This window comes from Rhinopithecus roxellana, chromosome 20, assembly GCF_007565055.1.
Source record: "Rhinopithecus roxellana isolate Shanxi Qingling chromosome 20, ASM756505v1, whole genome shotgun sequence".
NCBI classification, from domain to species: Eukaryota; Metazoa; Chordata; class Mammalia; order Primates; family Cercopithecidae; genus Rhinopithecus; species Rhinopithecus roxellana.
This window is the reverse complement of record NC_044568.1, coordinates 80,189,086-80,215,110: the sequence shown is the minus strand read 5'-3', so window position 1 is coordinate 80,215,110 and position 26,025 is coordinate 80,189,086. Positions and strand designations below refer to the sequence as shown.

Here is a 26,025-nt window from a genome sequence, read left to right as displayed (position 1 = left end):
TGAGCCTGGGAGGCAGAGATTGCAGCATTGCACTCCAGCCTGGGTGACAGAGGGAAACTTTGTCTTAAAAAAAAAAAAAAAAAATTCACTTTTGTCTGGGTGTGGTGGCTCATGCCTGTAATCCCAGCATTTTGGGAGGCTGAGGCAGGAGGATCACTTGAGCATGGGAGATCAAGGCTGCAGGGAGCCATGATTGTGCCACTGTACTCTAGCTTGAGTGACAAAGCCAGACCCTATCTCTAAAAATAAATTTAAAAAGACACAATTCACTTTCATAATGTAAAAAGGTGCCCTTTTAAGGGATGGGGAGGTATACATTTAAAAGAGATTCTTCCTTCTAGAGTTAAGCGTTGTAAGCTCCAAATATCTTTAATTCCGCCTTGATAAAAAAAAAAAAAAAAAAATTACCATGAGACCAAAGATCACCAGCTTCTGTAGCAGGAACCTTAAGAGTACCCAGTTCCTTTGGGAAATGAAGATTCCTGAGTAAACAGATTACCTCATTAGATAGGTAAGGTAGATTGAATACTGATATGTGAGCTGTCATTTATTTTAGGCCAAATCTATTTATTTTGTACCTTGTCTTCATAAAATTGAGATTCTAAGTTTTTAGTAAGTAAACAAGTAATAATGAAAGATTTATTATAATAGCTCTAAGGACTATTGACTTTTTGAAATTCTGTTTGTCATAGGAAACGATTTGTTAAAACATTTGCTGTAGGGAGCTGTTTATAAACTCTGTTGTAGAAGGTTGATTTACACTGCTACCATGGGGTGCCTGTGGTCACCTCCCTTACCTGGTTCTGATTAATTCATCCAGCTTAAATGGCTCTGTAAACAGCCTCAGAAGTAGAAACACAGCTAGAAGCATTCATTGGTGTAAAAAGGTTATTATGAAAGTAAAATAAATGATTTAATATGTTAAGACACAAAGCAGAATCTCAGTTTTTTTTTTCATGACACAATGATCCAGATCTTCAGGAAATCTCGTTGTCTACTTCCTGACCGCTTATCCCTAATGCCTCGTTTGTAGGAATCTATTACTATGTAACAAATTACCCTGAAACTTCACGACTGAAATATGTATCATGTCACAGGATTTTGTGAGGAATCTGGGTACAGCTTAGTTGAGTTCATCTGCCAAAGAGTCTCATAAGGCTTCAATCAAGGTATCTGTTGGGGCTGTGGTCTCATCTGAAAGCTCAACAGAGGAGTGTCCTCTTCCAAACTGACTCACATGGTTGTTGGCAGGATTGGTTTCTCATGGGCTGTTGGCCAGAGGTTTCCCTCTGTTCCTCAGCACACTGGCCTCTCTCTAGGGATATTCACAGCATGGCAGTTTTTAATCTCCAGAGCAAGGGCTCTCAGAAAGAGAAAGAGATGAAAGTCATGGTCTTCTTTTAGCCCACTCTCAGAAGGGACTCCCATCATTGTATTCCGTTTATTAGAAGCAGGCTGCAGTCCACACTCAGAGGGTGTTGCACAGGGATGTAAATATCAGGAGGCAGGGATTTGGGGGCGTCTTAGAGTCTTTCTGCCAACACAATCAGTTGGCACAGTGAATCAGTGCTCAATCACAATCAGTGCTCAGTGAATGACACTTGACTCCCTCAGTCCCTGTTGGATGTGCCATATTGCTGTCTTTCTCCATGAGGTACACACACCAGGGTTTCATGCAGTCTTTGTTTAGATTGAGTTCTGGCCCCTTGTGATTGAACACTGTGCTGTAAGTTGAGGACTGGTGGGTTTATGTGCATGTACAATTTGTTCTGTAAAGTGCAGAGGTATTTTTGTTTGTTCACTTTTTTTTTTCTTTAACTCTGAAAAAGGAATTAAGAAGGGAAAGGAGGCTTGAAACCAGAATCCACTCGAAGGCGATAGTAAGCTCAGTGTAATGGGTGGAAAAGTGGCCATGGAATTTAAAAAGGTTATCACTGGCCCTTACTTGCCATTTAGATCTCAGCTTAAATGTCACCACTTCAGAGAGGTCTTTCCTGTCTTATTTATTTATTTAGTTAGTTTTATTTAGTTTTGAGACAGAATCTCTCTCTGTCACCCAGGCTGGAGTGCAGTGGCATGATCTCGGCTCACTGCAATCTCTGCCTCCTGGGTTAAAGCATTCCTCTCACCTCAACCTTCAAAGTAGCTGAGACTACAGGGATGCACTACCACGTCTGGCTAATTTTTTATATTTTTAGTAGAAATGGGGTTTTGCCATGTTGGCCAGGCTGGTCTCGAATTCATTACCTCAAGTGATCTGCCCACCTCGGCCTCCCAAACTGCTGGGATCCTAGGTGTGAGTCACCGAGCCCGGCCCTGTGTGTCTAAACTAGCCATTGCCTCACTCTTAGTCTGCATAGTCATTAATACTCTCTGATTCTATTCCCTGCTTGTTTACTTGCTCATCTCCCCCCATGAGCACTGAGTGTGAGGACAGCAGGGACTCATCTGTCTTGGTCACCCTCATACTGCCAGCACCTCTCACAAGGCCTGGCAAGGCAAAGGCTCCCGGTATGATACTTACCCAATAGACAAATGAATCAAACACATGGACGTGAACTGATTCCAAGTAGTTTTTTAGAAATTGCAGCATCATCATGACTTCCAAAGGAAATGCCATTTATTCAGTTAACATGCATCGTCCATTAAATAATAATAATAATAATTATTATTATTGAGATAGAGTCTCATTCTGTCACCCAGGCTGGAGTGCAGTGACGCGATCTCTGCTCACTGCAACCTCCGCCTTCTGGGTTCAAGTGATTCTCTTGCCTCAGCGTCCCAGGTGGCTGGGATTACACATGCCCACCACCACGCCTGGCTAATTTTTGTATTTTTGGTAGAGATGGGGTTTTACCATGTTCCCCAGGCTGGTCTCGGACCCTTGACCTCAGGTCACCCGCCCATGTTGGCCTCCTAAAGTGTTGGGATTACAGGCATGAACCACCATACCTGGCCATCCATTAAATTATGAAAAAAAAAATGAAAAAAAAAATAAAAACAGCCTGAAAATGACGGGGCAGCTCTGTCCCACCACTAAGCGCTAGTGGGCCGGCCATTCAGCAAGTTCTGTCAGCTCTCCTGGCCTCAGTTTCCTCAGAGGGTAAATGAGGGACCTGTAGATTGGGGGTCCTCAGACTGTGCTGTGTCCAGCACCAAATCTGGCTCTGGCACCAGAAGTTCCAGATGCTCTTCTGTAAGAGCAAGCGGCTTTGCCTGGCATATTTTTTCAACATTGGTCTGCCATGTACGATTTTGATTATAGAAAGGATTCTGTGGCCAAATAATTTTTTAAAAAGTGAAACCCACAGCACTTCTGTGCCCATTAATGGCCATTCCAGCTCTGCCCAAGCAGGCACCAGCGGCAGTGCTGGCAGATAAGAGTAGAAACCCAACACCCATAAAGCTTTGGCCCAGGAGAGCCGATCGGAAGAGCAAGCAGAATGATTTCAGGTGGCCTAGATCCCTTTCCAAGAACATAAAGAGCCCCCACCCCCAGCCTCACACCTCACAGATGCCCACATCCTACTGCCTTTGAAATGTTAGCATCGATTTTTCTTTTTTCTTTTTTCTTTTTTTTCTCCCACATTGACTTACTCATTTCAAGATCTCATTTCTGGCACCACATCTCCCACCAGATAGCCAGAGCTTCTGAGCGCCAAGTTTTATAATTAAAATTCTGTCACATCCCCCGACACGGTGGAAATGGTGCCATGAAGCCTTGCAGAAAAGATGTGTAAGCACTTCCCCTAGTAATTTAAATATAATACTTCTGGCAGCATTCAGTTTGGGGTGTTTTATTCTAATTTAAAGATGATTATTGAGCACAAATATCCTGTGCAATTGGGCGCTCTTGTGGCCCCGTGCTTCCTTTTGGCTGTCTAGCTTGTCAACAGACAGCGCGGTGGTGTGGCTGCAGAAGCCCACGTGGACAGTCCTGGCCTTTGGGTGTCACCAGGTCCCAGGCGTAATTAGTATAAATCAAAATCCTCTAGACTATGACAGGAAAATGGTATGTTTGAACAGCAGCTTATTAAAATGACCTACTTAATTTAAGAAAAATAGTGTATCCACTTTGCATGGTAACCTGGTTGCTTTTATGGCAGATTTTACAACATTTCTCCTTCTTTCTCTCTCTCTCTTTTTTTTTTTTTAAGAAAAGGAAAACGAATGGAAAGGCCCATTCTACTTCATCCTGGGTGCAGACCCACAGTTTGGGCTGATGAAGGCCTGGTCCACTGGGGACTGTGACAATGGTGGTGACGAATGGGAACAGGAGATCCGTCTAACTGAGCAAGCCGTCCAGGCCATCAACAGGCTGAACCCCAAGCCCAAATTCTTCGTTCTGTGCGGCGACCTCATCCACGCCATGCCAGGTAAGACTCGGGTCGCCACTTGTGACCTTTCCTCCTTCAGCCAGTCATGACTGCATTTGGGCAGGAAAAAAAAAGATGTCGCTTCAAAGGCATCTTTGCTCAGTCATGGACCATTCTTTCGCTTCATGATTGTTGCAATATCATTGAATATCAGAAAGTGCGCACTCATTTTATATTGAGAGTTTGGCGAGATTAATCACAGTAATTAGGCACAGCTACAGTTCTGATGATTTGAGCTTAATATGAAACATGGAACAGATTCCCACACATCACCTTTCTGCATTTCCAGGGACAAACTTGAACTACTTCCAGACACTATATCCATAAATACAGTCTTCTCTCCTCATTTCCTTTCTTCTTACACTTTTATTTCTCCCTTATTTGTTGGTGCTTTTTTAGCTGCAAGTGACAGAAATCCAACTTAAAACAGGAATCCCTGTTTTTTTTTTTTAAAGGTATGTGTTGCCTAATGGAACTGTAAAGTCCAGAAGCAGACCTGAGTTGCAGGTACAGCTGGATCTAGGGGGTCAGTTTGGTTATCAGGACTTCGTCTCTCCATCACTCTGATTGGCCTTCTTCTGGGTTGACCTTATTTACATTCGGACTCTCTCTAGATAGTGGCTCCTGGGAGCTCTACATTTATATCCTTTTGACAGAAACCACAACAGAAAGAAAGTACCTTATTCTGGGTGATCCAAAGTCCCAGGCTGGCTGGGTGCAGTGGCTCATGCCTGTAATCCCAGCACTTTGGGAGGCTGAGGCGGGCGGATCACTTGAGCTCAGGAGTTCGAGACCAGCCTGGCCATCATGGTGAAATCCCACCTCTACTGAAAATACAAAAATTAGCCAGGCGTGGTGGTGCATGTCTGTAGTCCCAGTTACTCAGGAGGCTGAGGCACGAGAATTGCTTGAACCCAGGAGGCAGAGGTTACAGTGAGCCAAGATTTTGCCATTGCACTTCAGCCTGGGTGAAGGAGTAAGACTCCATCTCAAAAAAACAAAAAACTAAGTCCTAGGCTCATACCCCTCTGACTCACATGGCCCCCTTCCACCAGTGTGGGGGAACTGCAACCATGTACCCTAAAGAACAGGACAGTTCCCCCCGCAAAAAAGTGAGACGTTGGAAATGAAATAATGACAGACACCTTCTGGACCTTTCTTCCTATTTATTTTGCCTACTCTGATGTCCTTTTCTCCTAGGCAAGGATAAAGCCCAGCAAGCAGGTACAAGCAAACAGAGTGCCCCGTCCCTCAGGGAGGCAGACGACCTTAGACCATTGCAGAAAACACAGCAGTGGCTGTGGGTGTCTGTCTGGGGCTAGCTGTACCTTGTAAACCAAGGCTCTGAGTCCTGTGATGATGTCTAACTCCTTTGGAAGCCGAGGTACCCTGTAGTAGGTCTGGGTGTATCAATTCCTCCCCATCATGGCTCTTTTTTTCTAGCAGCCCGCTTACCCAGAACAAAACCCATAATGAAAATGTGAGAATGGCTGGGCGCGGTGGCTTATGCACTTGGGGAGGCCGAGACAGGTGGATCACTTGAGGTCAGTACTTCAAGATCAGTCTAGCCAACATGGTGAAACCCTGTCTCTACTAAAAAATATAAAAATTAGCCAGGCGTGGTGGCAGGCGCCTATAACCCTAGCTACTCGGGAGGCTAAGGCACGAGAATCGCTCGAACTCGAGAGGCAGAGGTTGCAGTGAGCCAAGATCGTGCCACTGCACTCCAGCCTGGGCGATAGAGCGCGAAATTCAGTCTAAAAAAAATTAGGCAGGCGTGGTGGTGCATGCCTGTGGTCCCAGCTACTGAGGAGGCTAAAGTGGGAAGAACACTTGAGTCCAGGAGTTTGAGGCTGCAGTGAGCCATGAACCTACCACTGCACTCCAGCCTCCAGACAACAGAGAGACCCCTGTCTCCAATAAAAAAGAAGAAGAAAAGAAGATTTCAAATTTTTCTGTTCAGTGGTTTCTTCTCTTTAAAAACAGAGTGTTATAAGGCTCACTGGAATTATATAACATGTTCTCGTAGATGTTTACCAACTTGTTTTGAATTCTGTTAATGTGTTCAGTCATATTTCAAAATCAGATTTAAAATAAAAGCTTTTCATGCAATTACGTTGCTTTTTAAATAAGATGTACTGAATATACATTAAACATTATAAATTAAAAGATACGGTTTTTATGGTCAGCCCTGCCAGTTAGTCAAGACTTCGTAAATGTGACTTGGCAAACTTTTGAACGTGAATTTTACATGCAGTGCAACTCAGGCAGAATTTATAATTTGTTCTGAAGACTTGGACTGGTTTCTGCTGTTTTAATTGAACCAGTGAAAGGACTGTAACTGTTTTGAATATTGTGGTTTGAGATTAAACAGAGCATTTTAAAACTAGTTACCATTTTTTAATATGCAATAACTGCCTTCCCTCTCATTTAGCTCATAGGCAGGGTTAGACACTAGAAAGTAATTATTTGCTTTGACTACTTAGCACATTCTTCATTATCAAATGCATATATTAATAGCAAACAAAATCAGAAAGCATACTTTTAGTTCTACCATAAATAATATCTTGACCCTGGCCAGGCACAATGGTTGACACCTGCAATCCCAGCACTTTGGGAGACCAAGGTGGGCAGATCACCTGAGGTGAGGAGTTCGAGACCAGCCTGGCCAACATGGTGAAACCCCCGTCTCTACTAAAATACAAAAATTAGCTGGACATGGTGGTGCACACTTGTGATCCCAGCTACTCTGGAGGCAGAGGCAGGAGAATCGCTTGAACCCAGGAGGTGGAGGTTGCAATGAGCAAGATTGCACCACTGCACTCCAGCCTGGGCAGCAGAGCGAGACTCCATCTCAAAAAAAAAAGAAAAGAAAATATCTTGGGCCAAGTGGATTTAAGTTGACAATGGAGAAAGGCCAGGTGTGGTGGCTCACACCTGTAATCCCAGCACTTTGGGAGGCCATGGTGGGCAGATCACTTGAGGTCAGGAATTCGAGACCAGCCTGGTCAACATAGTGAAACCCTGTCCCTACTAAAAATACAAAAATTAGCTCAGCATGGTGGCATGGGCCTGTAATCTCAGCTACTTGGGAGATTGAGGGAGGAGAATCACTTGAACCCAGGAGGCAGAGAATCCAGTGAGCCAAGATTGCACAACTGCATTCCAGCCTAAGCGACAGAGCAAGACTTCATCTCAAAAAAAAAAGAAAATAGAGACAAAGAACTTTCATTTTTTGTGTGAAAGTTAGAATATGCTTTTTCTTATAAATATCCATTACAGTATTTATCGTCCACAAAAATGTCTTGTGTGCAAACTAAGTGCCAGTTACATCGCTAGATGCTATGGATGTAATACTGGAGACAAGAAACCTGGTCTTTCTATGGAACTAGAGTCTTGGGAGAGAAGCATAAAAATATGACAGGAAGAGGAGTTCTTGGTGCCAAGCCCATAGGAAAATCCATAAGAGATACAAGCTTCTTTGTTTCACACAAAGTCCATTTAGTTTTGAAGCACATTTTTGTTTTGCAGGCATCTTTTGGGTTATCTTGGTATTTTTTTCTATTATAAAGCTCCTCTATGGGGTAAGCCACATTATAAGTAGCAAGTGAAGATTTGTACAGATATTGAGACCCATCGATTTTCATCCCTCACTCTTAATTTAGGGTTACTCTTGTCCTACTGATGCTGAGGCAACCACCCACTGGTTTTGTCCCCAGGAGCCTTGTTAGATTTCAGCAATTACGTGTGAAGCTGACAAATCAGAACGTGATGAAACCTTTAGGGTGCAAGAGATTCCTATGAGCCTTTAGAACAGTTTGTTACTAACACACACGTCCATCCCTGTTTATTAAAAATTGGCATAACCACACAAAAAGAGTTACTACAGGATGAATTCTGCCCTTGATATAAAGTCTCCTTGAAGAGTTCTTCATGTATTGACCTGCACTTGGGCAACTATTCTGTGACTTAGTTTCAGTTGATGGTTTAGCCCTGGGAACTCCTCTGTTCCGTAAAGGGAGGCAAGCCTGTATTAGTCTGTTTTCATGCTGCTGATAAAGACCTATTTGAGACTGAGTAATTTATAAACAAAAAGATTTAATTGCCTCACAGTTCCACGTGGCTGGGGAGGCTGGGGAGGCCTCACAATCATGGCAGAAGGCAAAAGGCACATCTTTTTTTTTTTTTTTTTGTTTTGAGATCGAGTCACTCTCTGTTGCCCAGGCTGGAGTGCAGTGGTGCGATCTTGGCTCACTGCAACCTCTGCCTCCTGGGTTCAAGCGATTCTCCTGCCTCAGCTTCCCAAGTAGCTGGGACTACAGGTGCACACCACCACACCTGGCTATTTTTGTATTTTTAGTAGGGATGGGATTTCACCATGTTGGCCAGGATGGTCTGGATCTCCTGACCTCGTGATCCACCTGCCTCGGCCTCCCAAAGTGCTGTGATTACAGGTGTGGGCCACCACACCTGGCTGAAAGGCACATCTTATATGGCAGCAGACAAGAGAGAAGAGAACTTGTACAGGGAAACTCCCCTTTACAAAACCATCAGATCTCGTGAGACTTATTCACAATCATGAGAACAGCACGAGAAAGACCCACCCCTGATTCAGTTACCTCCCACCAAGTCCCTTGCACAACGTGTGGGAATTGTGGGAGCTACAATTCAAGATTAGATTTGAGCGGGGCCACAGCGAAACCTTATCAGTATTATTCCAAAGGATGGTATGTTAGTTTCCTGTTCCTGCTATCACAAATTACCACCAACTTAGTGGAATCAAACAGTTATCTTACCATCCCAGAGGTCAGAATCCAACAAGAACCTCAGCAGTATATTCCTTGTAGGGGTTTCAGCTTCTAGAGGCCAACTGCGTTTCTTGGCTTGTGCTCTTCTTCCGTCTTCAAAGCCAGCAGCAGCATTGCACCTTTTCTCCTCTCTGACCTCTGCTCCACCCTCTCATATTCTGTTACTCTGATTCTCCTGCTTTCCTCTTATAAAGACCCTGGTGATTATATTAGGTCCATCCAGATAACTGAGGATAATGTTTCCATCTCAAGATCCTTAACATAATTCCATCTGCAGATTCCCCTTTTGCCATATAAGGTAGCATACTTGTAAGTTCCAGGAGTTAGGATGTCGAACATCTTTGGAGGGACATTGTTCAGCCTACTGCAGATGGCAGGGACTGGAATTCAGGGTCTGTTATCTGCCAGGAACTGTGTTACTATCTCTCATCTACTCATTACAGTCTTGCAAAGGAGGTGTCATTGCTATTTCCATTTTAATTGATGGGGAAACTGGCTCAGAGCAGTGAATTGCTTTTCCCAAGGCCACTCAGCTTGTAAACCGGGAACTCTTGTTCATCTGTTTCCAAACCTCATGCGCTTCGTTTTGCAGCCTGGCTGGTCAGACAGAGGGTGGTGCCCAGAGCAGCAGATGGAGCTGTTAGAGATGTGGAATCTCTGCCCTACTCAGACCTAGTGGATCCGAATCAGAATTTTAACAAGATTCCCAGATGAGTTGTATGGACAGTGAGGTTAAGAAGCACTTATAGGTTGAGCATCCCTAATCTGAAAATCCACTATGCTTCAAAATGTGAAACTTTTTGAGCACTGCCATGACACCACAGTGGAAAACTCTACACCTTTGGTCCCAAGCGTTTTGAATAAGAGATACTCAACTTGTAATAGTGATGATGAGGATGATGGCAGTGCTGCAGGAAAAGTACCCATAGATGACATGGTGAAGATGTGTGTCTTGGTCTGTTTTCTGTTGCTTATAATGGAGTATCTGGAACTGGGTCGTTTATAAGAAAGGAAATTTGTTTATTTCAGCTATGGAGGCTGAGAAGTGCAGGGTCAAGGGGCTGCCTCAGCTGAGGGCCTTCTTGCTGGTGGGGACTCTCTGCAGACTCTCAAAGTGGTACAGAACATCACATGGGGAGGGGACTGAGTGTGCTAACTCGGGTCTCTCCTCTTCTTAAAAAGCCACCAGGTCAGGTGCAGTGGCTCACATCTATAATCCCAGCACTTTGGGAGGCCAAGGCAAGTGGATTGCTTGAGCTCAGAAGTTCAAGACTAGCCTGGGCAACATAGTGAAACCCCATCTTTACAAAAAATAGAAAATTAGCCAGGTATGATGGTGCACACCTGTAGTCCCAGCTACTTGGGAAGCTGAGGCGAGAGAATTGCTTGAATCTGGGAGGCCAAGCTTCAGTGAGCCGCAGTCATGCCACTGCACTCCAGCCTGGGTGACAGAGCAAGACCCTGTCTCAAAAAAAAAAAAGCATCTTGTCCCACTCTCATGATAGCCCATTAATCCACTAACTCATTTGTTCATTAATCCATGAATGGATTAAGCGTGTTCATATGTTTTGCAACATTAATCCATTCATGAGGGCAGGGCCCTCATGATCCAGCCGCCTCTTAAAAGCCCCACCTCTCAGAACTGCCACACTGGGGATTACATTTCAGCATGAGTTTTGGAGAACACAAATATTTAAACCATAGCAATGTGTGGTGAGCTATTGAAGGACTGGAGCAGCACGCATTCATAACAGTTCAAGAAATTGTGTCAGTTAATAAAAGAGACTTCTAAGACAGAAGCCCTTGTTAATAAGGCAGATGACTCGGGAGGGAACTTTTTTTTTTTTTTTTTTTTTTTTGAGACAGAGTCTCACTCTGTCACCCAGGCTGGAGTGCAGTGGCATGATCTTGGCTCACTGCAACCTCTGCCTCCCGAGTTCAAGTGATTCTCCTGCCTCAGTCTCCTGAGTAGCTGGGATTACAGGCACCTGCCTGTAATCCACCCAAAAAATTAGCCTGGCTAATTTTTTAATTTTAGTAGAGATGGGGTTTCGTCTTGTTGGCCAGGCTGGTCTCGAACTCCTGACCTCAAGTGAGTGCCGCCGCCTCGGCCTCCCAAAGTGCTGGGATTATAAGTGTTGAGTCACGGCACCCAGTTTGGAGGGAACATTTTTAAAAAGCCATCCAGCAGAATGCCTCGTCATCCTTGGCGGACTCACTTTCTGGTCCCTCAATGGCTTCTGATGTTCTTCTCACCTGAAAAAATAAAATATAGTACACAGGAGCCTTTTAGCAGCATTGCAGGTGGAGACTGGAAGCCTGCCGTCATCTGTTGCTGCCGCTGCTACTGGACAGCTGAGGCAGGTATTCTGATGATGCCCTGTGCTGCTTAGTTTCCCTGGGCACATTGTTTTCTCACCATGTTAATGGTGTGTCATATTTTTTACTGTTAAGTACTTAGGTGTGAATAAGTGTAACAAAATGATTGTTGACCGGTAGCATGTAAATTCAGTGAATTCAGAGTCAGGAATCATGGTGATGCCAAACAACCACAGATTGTTCACTAGGGTGGCTGAGACAGACACTTTGTATTTTATTATTTATTTATGTATTTTTATTATTTTTTGAGGCAGAGCCTCACTGTGTCGCCTAGGCTGGGTGCAATGTCATGATCTCAGCTCACTGCAGCCTCCACCTCTCGGGTTCAAGCAATTCTCATGCCTCACCACGCCCGGCTAATTTTTGTATTTTTAGTAGAGATGGGGTTTCACCATGTTGGCCAGGCTGGTCTTGAACTCCTGGCCAGAAGTGATCTGCTCACCTCGCCCGCCCAAAGTGTTGGACTTAACAGGCATGAGCCACCACGCTGGGTCACTGCCACTTTTTAATGGGCTAAATGTAATTTTGTGTGTATGCAAGTGGTTTGTGAACATTCCTTTTAACTGGGGAAGATAAATGGTGTATATCAAGAGAACCATTATTCCTTTAGACTTACACATGCTCAGCATTTAAAGAGAAATGCTTTAAGTTTGTAGGTTTTGCTTTGCTTTTTACACAACACTTTGAATAACGCAGGATGACCTCTTCTTCCAGGGCTTCCAAAATAGCCCTTTGATGTTTGGGAAAACAGCCACATATATGTGCTTTAAAAGGGTCTTTATGCAGGACGCTTAGGAGAGCTACAGTGGCTTCTTTCTTTTGGGTCTTGCACTTGTACATAACCCCTTACCTGCCATCTCAAAGTTCAGAAAGCTCTGAAAACTATGAGTTTTTTCTTAAGTTTGAAACTAAGCTGGTGGCAAGACTGCCTTCCAAGTGACAAAGGGCTGTTTATGGTCTTTATCGATCCCAATATTGAGTGAGCGTATTCATATGTTTTGCTAACAAAATATTACTGGGTTTCATTACAGGGCACTACCCGAGTCCCAGCTTGAAGTGTTATTTAATCCGTGTTCTATGCCCTGTCTTACCATTCTAAAGTTAGAAAAACATGGAATTTCAAATGAGGTCTGGCCTAGGGGTTTTGGGATAAGAGCTTATGGATCTGCAAAGTTGATACTTTGGGATTGATAGATGAAGAAGCCTTTCATCACTAAAAGCAGAAGGCTTTTCTGATTTAATGTAGTTCCCCAAGTTGACTTTCCCACATCCATTGCCCAGCAACTGTATTGTCAGAAGTTAAAAGGGTCTCAGACATCTCATATTTGAATTTTGGGGACCATTTCTGTTGGGACCAAAGAGACTCAATATGAAAATTGAATTGGATTTAGAAATGATTCCAACAAATGGAGGCGAGGGAGTGTGCACAAAAGTGATATTTGCTATAGATAAAGCAGAATAATCCACTTAGGTAGAGAAGTCTGAACTTGAAGGTAAAGAAGGGCTGGACTTGTGCAGATATGGTTGCAAAAGGCTGGAGAGGAGAGGAAGCAAATCAGTAGAGTGTGGTTAAGAATGGCAGATGCTATGGGGAGGTAAAGTAGAATTACTGATGAAGGGAGTTAGGCTTTTCCATCAGGAAAATGCCCCCGTGAGACCTGAAAACTTCTAATTCAAATTCATCTAGTTTGGTAGCTGTTCACGTTAAATTAGATGTCAAGGGCTAGACCAAGGTCCCAATAAGAGTAGCCATGGCCATATAACCATCAAGACTCCTTCCTCACTAGGAGGTTTTTTTGTTTTTGTTTGTTTGTTTTTTGAGACAGAGTCTTGTTCTGTTGCCCAGGCTGGAGTGTAGTGATGCAATCTCAGCTCACTGCAACCTCCGTCTCCCGGGTTCAAGCAGTTCTCCTGCCTCAGCCTCCTGAGTAGCTGGGACTACAGGCGTGTACCACCACGCCCAGCTAATTTTTGTATTTTTGGTAGAGACGAGGTTTCTCCATGTTGGCCAGGCTGGTCTCGATCTCCTGACCTCGGGTGATCCCCCTGCCTTGGCCCCTCAAAGTTCTGGGATTACAGACGTGAGCCACCACACCTGACCCCCACTGGGAGGTTTCTAATTCTTTAGTGAATGTATAGAATTGGGAAATAAAACCTTTGAACAAAGAATGCTTTGGTGTGCTGGGCTTCAGGCAAAGAATAAAGCCCTTTGTCTTTCTGTGGTTCCACAATCCAGGAAGGTTGATATTCATTTTCCTCCAGCTGGGCAGACGCAAACCCATGAACATATTTCTGGTACAAGACAAGCCATGATAAGCAAAGCCTCGGAGGCATGATTTTGAAAACCAAAGCCAGGATTAAGGCTCTGGCCAGGAAAAGGCTTTATCTCATTGCTCCAACCTCCTCCGCAAGTTCGCCTTCCCCCAAGCTTAGTTCCAAGTTCCTAAAGGGCAGCGGGGGTGTGTGCGTGTGTCTGTGTGTCTGTATTGGTGTGTACTTTCGTTTAGTACCCAGTGCAAGGCACATGGAAGGTATTCAGTGAATGCTGCTCAGATAATTCACGGTGTGTTTCCCATGATCTTTAGCAAGAAGCCAGCACATGGTAGGCACCCAGTGCAGATTTCCGGAACACATGAATAAATAGTCAATTCATTTATTTAACAAATCTGTATTGAGAGTCTACTTTGTACCAGGCACTGTTCTAGATGTTTGTGCTGTGTTAGTGAATGAAACAGACAGAAATCTGTGCTTCATTTAGAAATAAGGAATATAGATACATGTAGATATATTGAAACATGAAATTCTTTGTGTTTTTTGTTGTTGTCTTTCTAGTCTTTTGTAGGATTTAAATGAGGGTAGATATGGATCTTTTTATTGTTACTTTATTAAATTTTTAAATTCTACAATAATACATAGAGACATTCTCCTTGTAAATTTAAAATATATAGTTAAAATAAACTTTGACCGACCCCTAGGTGCTTCCCTCGGGGTCACCATGGTCAAAAGTGTTCATGAATGTAAGCATGCTCGCCCTTTCCTCTTCTCTACCCTCCCCTCCCCTTCTCTCCCTTCCCTTCCCTTCCCTTCCCCTCCCTTCCCTTCCCCTCCCCTTCCCTCCCCTCCCCTCCCCCTCCTCCCCTCCCCCTCCTTTCCTTCTCCCCCTCCTTTCCTTCTCCCCTCCCTTTCCTTCTGCTCTCCCTTTCCTTTCCTTCTGCCTTCCCTTTCTTTTCCTTTCCTTGATATAGTCTCACTCTGTCACCCAGGCTGGAGTACAGTGGCATGATCTCGGCTCGCTACAACCTCTGCCTCCCAGGTTCAAGTGATTCTCCTGCCTCAGCCTCCCGAGTAGCTGGGACTACAGGTGTGTGTGCCACCACACCGGCTGATTTTTGTATTTTTAGTAGAGACAGAGTTTTGTCATGTTGGCCAGGCTGGTCTCGAACTCCTGACCTCAGGTGATCTGCCCATCTTGGCCTCCCAAAGTGCCGGGATTACATGTGTGAGCCACCACTCTCTGGCCAGCACGCTTTTCTTAAATACAAACGTGAGCATACTGTGCACATTGTCGTGTGATTTACTTTTTCTCCTTTCATCTGTCTAGAAAATCTTAATGTGCATACATACATGTGAGGCTTTTAATGACTGCATTGCATTCCGTGGATGGGCATTTCATAATTGGCTAATCTTGCAGCAACTCCAGATGGGAGTTAATCTGAACAGCGCTGCTGTGAGCATCCTCATACATACTGTTGTATAGTCAGGAAAGTATTTCTTTAGGCTTGAAGTGGGTTGCCTGGGTTTGGAATCTGCGTCAGTGCCATTTGCACTGAGAGTACACTGGCCAGTTCTCTTAGTAGCTCTCTGGGGAACATCTCTCGGGGACGGGGACTGACCAGCACTTTTCTTCCGTGCTATCTCTTGTTTGTAACCGACACCCTCCATCCCTGTCACGAAAGCAGTAAGTTCCTGCACCGCCTACCATGTCACAGATACTCAGAATCTTTCCATTGAACAGAAACCCTTTTGTTCATATTAAAGTAGGATCTGTTTGTTTTGTTTGGTTTTGTTTTTAAAGAGTCTCAGTTAAATCACGTTTATTTCCGCAGCTGTATCATTAGCCTTGAGTTGTTATGTTTAAGTGTCTACTCCAGGCTCCAAGAAATGCCAGGATTTAAAGACAATTTACCCTACAGTTTAACACAGAGAAACATCAAAGGGGAGCTCTATGCGTGCAAGAAAGTGATGCCATAGTTGAAATATTACCAGCCTCTGGAATGGGCCGGGGCTGTCTGTGCTCAGATTTTCCGCAGGTCGTGTGTGGGCCGAATGCTGAGCAGTAACCCGGGAGCAATCAGCCAAGCCCCCTGGCTCCTGCACTCCTTCACATCCATTATGAGCCCGGTGAAAGCATCCAGGCAATCAGTGACAATGCCACCCTTCTGCTGTGGCTGATTAAAAGTGGTTGGAACTAATTTACCTTATGTGACTAATTAGGGAACTGGGAACATTACTTAAAAAGTTGTTTCTGATTAGGTGTGTGATCGCCCTTCCACCCCTGCCAGCATTTTCTATGTGGCGACCCAGCAGAGGAGCCACACTGGCTGCTGTCAGTCCTTTATTCCAAGTCTCGGCGTCTTAACCCATTTTGTGCCTCGGATTCCTTGATCAAGTTGCTGAAACCCCTGGATCCCATCTCAGAATAATATTTCTAAATACATAAAATAAAGTTCCTAGAATTTTTGAGGAAACCAATTCTATTGAAATATGAATAGAATATTCGTGAAATATGGTTATCAAAATATTTTTTAAATTATTGGATATAGTAATATTCATGTGTTGGTCAGTTATATAACACAATCTAATGGAGCTAATAACTGTCATAGTTTCAAAATGGCAGTGAGTTTAAGGCCAGGCACAGTGGCTCATACCTGTAATCCCAGCACTTTGGGAGGCTGAGGCAGGTGGATCACTTGAGGTCAGGAGTTCAAGACCAACCTGACCAACATGGTGAAACCCTGTGTCTACTAAAAATACAAAATTAGGTGTGGGGGCGTGTGCCTGTAATCCCAGCTACTTGGGAGTCTGAGGCAGGAGAATCGCTTGAACCTGGGAGGCAGAGGTTGCAGTGAGTCGAGATCGCGCCACCGCACTCCAGCCTGGGCCAGAAGAGTGAAACTCTGTCTTGAAAAAAAAAAAAAGAAAGAAAAAATGGCAGTGAGTTTAAACCACACCCTGAATTAATCTTCAACAAGTGTGATGTGATGGGGAAAAAAATCCATGTGATTTCTGTTGGTGCAAAATTCGAGGGGGATGTTAATACCTCTGTAATTTCTACTAACTTCATAATAGAAGGAAATGGTAAATATCAGAAGTTCATGAAAAAACTAGTTTCTTCCCATCCAGGTTCACAGGATGAACCCCAGATCACCATGACCCCAGATTAAAAGCCCACACCTGTGTGCACATACGCACATACTCTTGTTCTTTGACTTGTTGGAGCTACCTTTTCATAGTCAACAGATGGCTATTTTAATTGACCAAAGTATTTAATTGACCAAAGTATTTAATTGACCACAGTGAAACTCTACCTTTAATTAAAGGCCAAAAGCCTTAACTGTAGCTAGAAAAATGTGAATATTTGATTATTTGATTATTCAATGAAAAGAAGTAGCAGAAGCTCAATAATAGGGACTAGTTAACAGTTGCCTTTTGGTTAGGTTAAAAATAAAAAGCATAATCTTGCTATCTGGGTTCCAGTGTTTAGATCAAAAACTGAAAACTGAGAGAGCCTTGCCTTATTTGTTTATTTGTTCAGTGATGCATTTGAGAAGGCTTAAAATGAACAAAAACACACAGAGAAGAAATATATCAGGACCGACATATTTCGATATAAAATAGTATCGATATAAAATAAAAGTTCATATAGGAAGACAAAACCAGAGGCCAAAACAGTAAGATCTTAAGAGTCCTTGTGGTTGATAGAATCCAGTTGAAGGTTCAGCCAGAGAAAGTTTGTCAAATAAACAAAATCTTATCCATATCTAAGAGGAATACAGCTTTTCCTGGAAAATCTCATCTTTAAAGAAAATTTTTATGAAACTTGCCTTCTGGGGCACTAAGTAGTACAGTGTCCAATAGGGCAGTTTTTTGTTTTTTTTTTTTCTAATGAGTCCCAGGCTGGAGTGCAGTGGCGTGATCTGTGCTCATTGCAGCCTTCCTCCTGGGTGCAAGCGATTCTCTCACCTCAGCCTCCCGAGTAACTGGGACTACAGGTGCCCACCCCCACAATCAGCTAATTTTTGTATTTTTAGTAGAGATGGAATTTTACCATGCTGGCCAGGCTGGTCTCAAACTCCTGACCTCACATGATCCACCTGCCTTGGCCTTCCAACTGCTGGGATTACAGGCATGAGCCACTGCACCCGAGTAGGGCAATTTCTAGGTGTAGGTTTCTTCACCTGGATGTGAACTCCATGGATGGGCTTCATCCAGCCACTGGGCCCTGTCAGCTCTGCAAAGTCCAATGTATTTGCATAGATGCTTGAGGTCGTGAGGATGCTCTGGGGACTGCAGTGGGGAGAAGGTCCATAGCTCTCGTCAGAACCTTCGAGGACCTGGTGATGATTCAGTTTACGTGTCTGCCTGGCTGGGCTAAGAGGTGCCCAGCTAGCTGGGAAGACATGATTTCTGGGTGTGTCCGTGAGGGTGTTTCTGAAAGAGATTAGTATTTAAATCAGTAGACTGAGTAAAGAAGATCTGCCTTCAGTATTGTGGGCAGGCATCATCCAATGCATTGAGGGTTTGAATAGAACAAAAAGATGGAGAAAGGATGAATTTGCTTCCTGTTTGGGCTGAGACGTCTACCTTCTCCTGCCTTTGGACATCGGCACTCCTGGTTCTCAGACCTCTAGATTCAGACCAGTACTAACACCATCAGTTTCTCTGATTCTCAGGCCTTTGGATTTAGATTGAATGAAACCCCCGGCTTACACATCGCAGATGGTGTGACTTCTTGGCCCCTGTGACCATGTGAACCCATTCCCATGCTAAGCCTTTTCTTACATATCTGTGTATGTCCTATTGGTTCCCTGGAGCACATGACGGATACAGGCTCCGTGACTCAAAAGAAAAATGAAGACCTCTGAACAATCATGGAGCCAAAATGATTTGGGATCTGAATGCTCTTGTGTTCTGCTCCCACCTGTGGTTGCTGTCCCTTGTAGCAGACCATGATTGTAGAGGCTGTTAGGCAAATCGGCTCTGGCAGTCTGATTGGAGACACCAGACCAGCCCTCTGAGCAGAAGAGTGCTAGAGCCTGCTTCCACCCTTTGTGCTTCCTTGGGGTTTTCTGTTTTTGCTTTTCTTTTTATTTGAGACGGAGTCTTGCTCTGCGTCCAGGCTGGAGTGCAGTGGCATGATCTCTGCTCACTGCAACGTCTGCCTCCCTGGTTCAAGCAATTTTCCTACCTCAGCCTCCCAAGTAGCTGGGATTACAGGTGCCCGCCACCAGGCCTGATATGGTTTGGCTCTGTGTCCGCACCCAAATCTCAACTTGAATTGTACTTCCTTAATTCCCATGTGTTGTAGGAGGGACCCAGTGGGAGATCATTGAATTATGGGAGTGGTTTCCCCCATACCGTTCTCGTGGTAGTTGAGTAAGTCTCACGAGATCTGATGGTTTTATCAGGGGTTTCTGCTTTTGCATCTTCCTCGTTTTTCTCTTGACGCCACCATGTAAGAAGTGCCTTCTGCCTCCTGCCATGATTCTGAGGCCTCCCAGCCATGTGGAGCTGTAAGTCCAATTAAACCCCTTTTCCTTCCCAGTCTCAGGTATGTCATTATCAGCAGCACAAAAATGGACTAATACAATGCCCAGCTATTTTTTTTTTTTTTTTTGTATTTTTTTGTAGAGTTGGGGTTTCACCATGTTAGCCAGGCTGATCTCGAATTCCTGACCTAAGGTGATCCACCTGCCTCTGCCTCCCCTTGGGGTTTTCTGGAACTAATGAACGTCTTCTGCGGAAGTTTGCACAATCCCCTGGCAAATCAACGTGCCATAGACAAAGCAAGTGTCTTTCTAGCTTGTGCTTAGCGGACTGGAATATTTACATCTTCTCTTTCATTGTTGTTTTTGCTCTAAACACTCATTTCCTGGAGTTAGAACATTTTGCCTCCTTGATGGGCCTATTTTCTGCAACTAAATGAAGCACTAAAAAGGAGCATGATCCCAAAGGGGTTCAATTATCAGGTAATTGGTCAAGTGATCAGAATGTGGAATGAAAAAAAATAATGAGAGGTTGGAAAATGGAGCATGTGAACGCCAGAACGGGTGAGGACATATATTTCGCAAACCCAGAATTTAGAAAGTCACCTGCATGTTTCATATTCTGTATGGTTTTTCCCCAGTTCCTAAGTAGTTTATTGGAAAGCCATGGTGGAGTCTATTCAATATGTATTATTTGGTTTCTAGGAAATATTTACTATTCCCTTCTTTCTTTATATATTATTTGAGTGAAATACCACTGTCATCATCCATAAATATTCTTGTGAAGAAATTTTGTATTGATCTGCAAGGTAGCAATGGAAGAAATTTCACTTGGATAATATACCTTTTTTAATGGTTTTTTTTTTTCAAAAGCACATTAAAGCATATTTTATATCATACTAAATTCACCTATTGTGTCAGATAGTTAAATCTCTTTTATTAATTGTATCCTAAGCAGGCTAACAGTACAGATTCAATAGAGTTGCTATAAATATCTAGCAGCCAACATAATCAGCTGTAGCTGTTAGATGCAAAATTAAATGAATCTTGTCTAATAACATATATAATTTAAAAACTGGTAGAACCTGATGAAGCTTGATATGTTAGCAGTGTGGGGCTGGATCACTACCTGAGTAACGTTTATGCCTGCAAAGTTTTAGATCAATGAATTTACATACCTCCGTTAATTAGAGAGAGATAATGAACAGCATTAGAGATGGAAGGGATTATGGCTCCATAAATTCTCTGGGACTAGATGAAAGTAAATGTGTTTAATAAAAGGAATGAATCATTTACTTGAGTTCCACTCCAGACTTCTTAAGTCACAGTGTTCCCAGTGCTAGCGGGGACATAGTTCGTCTGACAGACGTGGTTTACAGCGTGACACTCTTCTGTTCCACCAGTCACTGCTCATGACCTTGAGGCTGGCAGTTGAGGTCAAGTTGTTTGACTTTAATTCATTTACTCATTTGTTTCTCTGATGGGAACCGAGGGGATCTGCCTTATGTGTCTGCCCCTGCTTAGCAAGAAACAAATACGGTGTCTGTCCTCAGGAAACTTACAGGCTAGTCAGGCAGAATCATGAGGCATCAAGAGGTACAAATAAAACAAAATGGTGGCTCTGAGCCTGTGATACCCAATAAGGTGGGAGGTGGGTGAGTTAGAGAAGGCTTCATTGAAACTGGAGCAGGACCGGGTGGCCCCGACCAGGATCATGGTTTATTAAAAAATCAAATCAGGCCAGGTGCAGTGACTCACACCTGTAATCTCAGCACTTTGGGAGGCTGAGGCAGAAGGATCACTTGAGGTCAGAAGTTTGAGACCACCCTGGGCAACATGGCAAAACCCCAACTCTACAAAAAAATTTAAAAATTTGGCCAGGTGTGGTAGCTCACGCCTGTAATCTCAGGACTTTGGGAGGCCAAGGTGGGTAGATCGTTTGAGCTCAGGAATTTGAGACCAGCCTGGCTAGCATGGTGAAATCCCTCTCTACAAAAAATACAAGAATTAGTTGGGCGTGGTGGCATGCGCATGCAATCGCAGCTATTTGGGAGGCTGAGGCACGAGAATCACTTGAACCTGGGAAGTGGAGATTGTGGTAAGCTGGGACTGCACTACTGCACTCCGGCCTGGGTGACAGAGCAAGACCCTATCTCAAAAAATAAAATTAAATTAAAATAAATAAAATTAAAAAATAAAATAAAATAGTACCAAAGGTATCCAGAAAAAACCTTAATGTCTCTGCCACCATTGACCTACTTCTCAGAGAAAGCTACAGTTAATGCTTTTTCATGAAAAATTAGGGAAACTTGTCAAGTGTGGATACACTTGCATGTGTAGCTTTTTGTAAAAAAAAAAAAAAAAAGAAAATGCAAATGGGAGCAAAAAAGACACAATGTTTAAATACCTTGTTATTGTCTTGGTCTTTCCATAGCAGGATATGCAGATGTGTTTCACTTTTTTCAGTGGACAAAATACCAGCTTGCATTAGGTTGGTGCTCAAGTAATGGCAATTTTGCCATTACTTTCAATGGCAGAAACTGCAGTTACCTTGATACCAATTTAATATTTGAGGTTCACACTGTGTCCAAAGTCCTGCCAGAGCCAGCACCGCAGGGCCCCTCCTGGAGTCCGTACGTTTGTGTACATGGGCAGCAGTTGAGAACTGGCCTGTGATGTCGGAAGGCTTAAATTCAGATCCTGGCTCCCTTGTTTCCTGGCCAAATAGCTTTGGGCAAGTTATCTAATCTCTCTGTAGCTGAATTTCCTTATCTGTAAAATGCAGATAATAATGGTACTCGCTTCATAGGTTTCTCATAAGACTTAAATGAAATAATCTATAAAAGTGCTTAGAATATTGGCTGGTGTTTAATACAGCCCAGTAACTACGATTACTTCTGTTCTATTTTTAATAATGACTCTATTGAGATTGAATTCCATGCCATGCCACTCATCCATTTCCATTCATTGGTCTTTTGTGTATTTGCTGAGTTGTGTAATGATCACGAAAATCAGTATTAAAACATTTTTATCAAGGCGAGCCATGGTGGGCTCATGCCTGTAATCCCAGCACTTTGGGAGGCCAAGGCAGGCCTTGGGAGAATAGCCTGAACGTCAGGAGTTTGAGACCAGCCTGGGCAACATAGCGAGACATCATTTCTTTTTTTTTTTTTTTTTTTTTTTTGAGATGGAGTCTCGCCCTTGTTTCCCAGGCTGGAGTGCAATGGCGCCATCTCGGCTCACGGCAACCTCCGCCTCCCAGGTTCAAGCAATTCTCCTGCCTCAGCCTCCCAAGTAGCTGAAATTACAGGCATCTACCACCACACCCGGCTAATTTTTGTATTTTTAGAGTAGAGATGGGGTTTTACCATGTTGGCCAGGCTGGTCTTGAACTCCCAACCTCAAGTGATCCACCCACCTTGGCCTCCCAAGGTGCTGGGATTACAAGTGTGAGCCACTGTACCTGGTGCAAGACTTCATTTCTACAAAAAAAATTTTTTTTAATTAGCCGGGTGTGGTGGTGTGTACCTGTAGTCGCAGCCACTGGGGAGGATTGCCTGAGCCCAGGAGGCAGAGGTTGCAGTTAGCTGATACTGTGCCACTACACTCCAGCCTGGAGGACAGAGTGGAACCCTGTCTCAAAACAAAACAGAACATTTTTATCAACCCAAAAAGAAACTCCGTCCTTGTTAGCGGTCATTCCCTATTTCCCTTCACCTCCCACTCCAGTCCTAGGCAGCCACTAATCCACTGTCTGTGTGTAGATTTGCCTATTCTGGATATTTCATATAAATGGAATATACAGTATGTGGCCCCTTGGGATTGACTTCTTTCACCTCCTGTGGTGTTTTCGGGGTTCATCCATGTTGCAGCTGTTGTTGAATAATATTCTACCATATGGATGTACCACATTTTATTTCTACTGCTACTACTTTTTATTATACTATGAGATACATTCTTAGAAGTAGATTGTTGATTAATTTGAATCACTTTATTCATTTTGATAACATTAAGGAAAGTGGAAATTAGATTCTTGCCCCGACATACGGAATAACTAGTACAGTATCATATTTTTACCTCCATTACTAAATAATATCCCTAGTGGTCCAAGAAATCGAATTCACCATCTCCTTGGTGTTACCCTCTTCCCCCGACAAAGAAGTAAAAATTAATGAGAGAGTATTTTTAATGTGGAAATTTAAGTCCCAGGGAACTAAGCAGAAGAGAGAGGCCCAGTTCCCTGCCCTTGGGCAGACCCCAGGCTGTCCTCTCAATTAGCCGAGGATCTGTTTATTTTAAGACTGTAACTCTTCTTTCCTATTGTTCCCATTTTAAAAAAAAATAAATTTACCTTTCCTATTGTGCTGACGTTGTTCACTTTTTTTTTCTTTTTTTCTTTTTTTGAGACAGAGTCTCGGTCTGTCACCCAGGCTGGAGTACAGTGGTGCGATCTCAGCTCACTGCAACCTCCACCTCCTGTGTTCAAGTCATGCCTCAGCCTCCCGAGTAGCTGGAATTACAGGCACGCACCACCACGCCCAGCTAATTTTTGTATTTTTAGTAGAGGTGAGGTTTTGCCATGTTGGCCAAGCTGGTCTCGAACTTCTGATCTCAAGTGATCTGCCCACCTCGGCCTCCCAAAGTGCTGGGATTATACCATGAGCCACTGTGCCCGGCCCACATTTTTAATCACTGATATTTTATCTGAAGATTGTAATAGCCCAAACTTTTGGAAAATAGGAAGTAATTTTAGTAAGTGTAGTTCCATTGCTGGTATCCATAGCTTTCATTTATTTCTGGTTAACTAGGCACTTCACAGGACACCGTTTTCCCTGATTGATTCATTATCTTTGGGTAAACCTAAGCGGCCACTAGAAATTGGGAAGAACTTGTTACTAATGTAAATACTATTCGTCATAGTATAGAGCTGCAAATATTGCTGTTTTATTATGAAATAATTGTCCCTTTATCCCTTTTTGCAGATGACCAAACTGTTGGGTCAAACAACTTGCCCACCACTGCCCAACTGATGGGTAGTGACCCTGTGGTTCCAGCCCATCTCAGAAACTCAGAACTTGGTCCTTTTCTTTTTTTTCTTTCTTTCTTTTTTTTTTTTTTTGTATTTTGAGACAGAGTCTGGCTCTGTCTCCCAGGCTGGAGTGCAGTGACATGATCTCAGCTCATTGCAACTTCTGCCTCCTGGGTTCAAGCATCAAGCACTTCTCCTGCCTCAGCCTCCCAAATAACTGGGATTACAGGTGCCTGCCACCACGCAGCTTGGCTTCTTTTCTACCCGTTTGCTGACTTAAAGCCATCTGAGGGGGACTCTTATGTGCTGCCTTCTGATGGGCTAAGGCTGCATGCAAACTGGGGAAACAGGTACTGGAGGAGAAGACAGGTGTTTTTCACTCCAATTTGATGCCAGCCAGCCTAAGACGCCCTTTGGATCTGTACCTACATCATACAAAATGACCAGTCTGTATGTCTCCACCAGGGCAAAGCCACCTGTCTGCAAATGGAAGCAAGAGATGCCTAGTTACAGTCGAGGCCATCCTGCCAGCCCTGGGCCACATCAGCATTATCAGGTTTGGGTTAATAGGACGATCCTGGCCTGGGAATTGGTTCTCTTTGTTTAATAGACTAGGGCAGCAGTACTCAAAGATGTCACATTTTAAAACTTTGCTTATCAGTAAATTAAAAACTGTCCCCAGAGTCCCTTATCTAGGGATCTCTAAACACTTGGCATATGATGCAGGAGATTCTAAGTACTTCCGAACAGGAGACAGTTTTGTCGTTTTCAGTGCTTAGGCTTGCTGACAATGTACCCCAGCAACAGCAGGCCCCCAGTATCATATGACCATATCAGTACAGCAAGGCCCCCGGCAGTAGCGTATGACCATAGTACAGCAGTCCCCAGATTCCAGTAGAGATCACCATGTCCGTCTTGTCCAGAATCTCAGCATCACCATCTTAAACTCTTTGTTCTTTCTGAGACACGTAAAATTGTTTCTACATGTGAAGGGCAAATTTAGCAACCAGTTATCATCATCCTTTGGCATCCATGGGGGATTGGTTCCAGCAGCCTCCCAAGGGTACCAAGATCCACCAGGCCTCAGGTCCCTGATATAAAATAGCATGGTATTTGCATATAACCTATGCACACCCTCCTGTATACTCTAAGTCATCTCTAGATTACTTATACCCAATACAGTGCTACACATCACTTTATTCTCATGGATTCAGCATCATACTCAGCACACAGCAAGTTCAAGTTTTGCTTTTTGAAACATCACGGAATTTTTTTCTGAATATTTTCAATCAACAGTTGAATCCACAGATGTGGAACCCACAGCTGCCGTTGGAAGGATGACTTCATTTAGAAAAGACGGAACAAGGAGCTTTCAGTGGGTGGCCATTTGTCCTTTCTGACCTCCCAGTACTTGGGTATTCCCTTCTGACTTCTGGAGAGTTTCCCCCGGTGTTAGTCTGTTTTCACACTGATATAAAGATACTACCTGAGATGGGTTTAATTGACTCACAGTTCCACATGGCTAGGGAGCCTCAGGAAACTTACGGTCATGACAGAAGGCAAAGGAGAAGCAAGCACCTTTTTCACAAGGCATCAGGAGAGATAGAGCACAAAGGGCAACTGCCCAACACTTTTAAACCATCAGGCCTTGTGAGAACTCACACACT

The 26,025-nt window shown here is 43.7% G+C and overlaps 1 protein-coding gene across 3 annotated transcripts in view; it reads left to right on the top strand.

The window, feature by feature from the left end:
- CPPED1 (calcineurin like phosphoesterase domain containing 1) overlaps nt 1-26,025 on the top strand; it is a 138,784-nt gene that overhangs the window by 18,560 nt on the left and 94,199 nt on the right. For all 3 annotated transcript variants that reach the window (XM_010358682.2, XM_030924949.1, XM_030924950.1), the window contains exon 2: nt 4,158-4,376. In XM_010358682.2, coding sequence (XP_010356984.1) covers nt 4,158-4,376 — 219 coding nt within the window. The remainder of the gene's footprint in view (nt 1-4,157; nt 4,377-26,025) is intronic.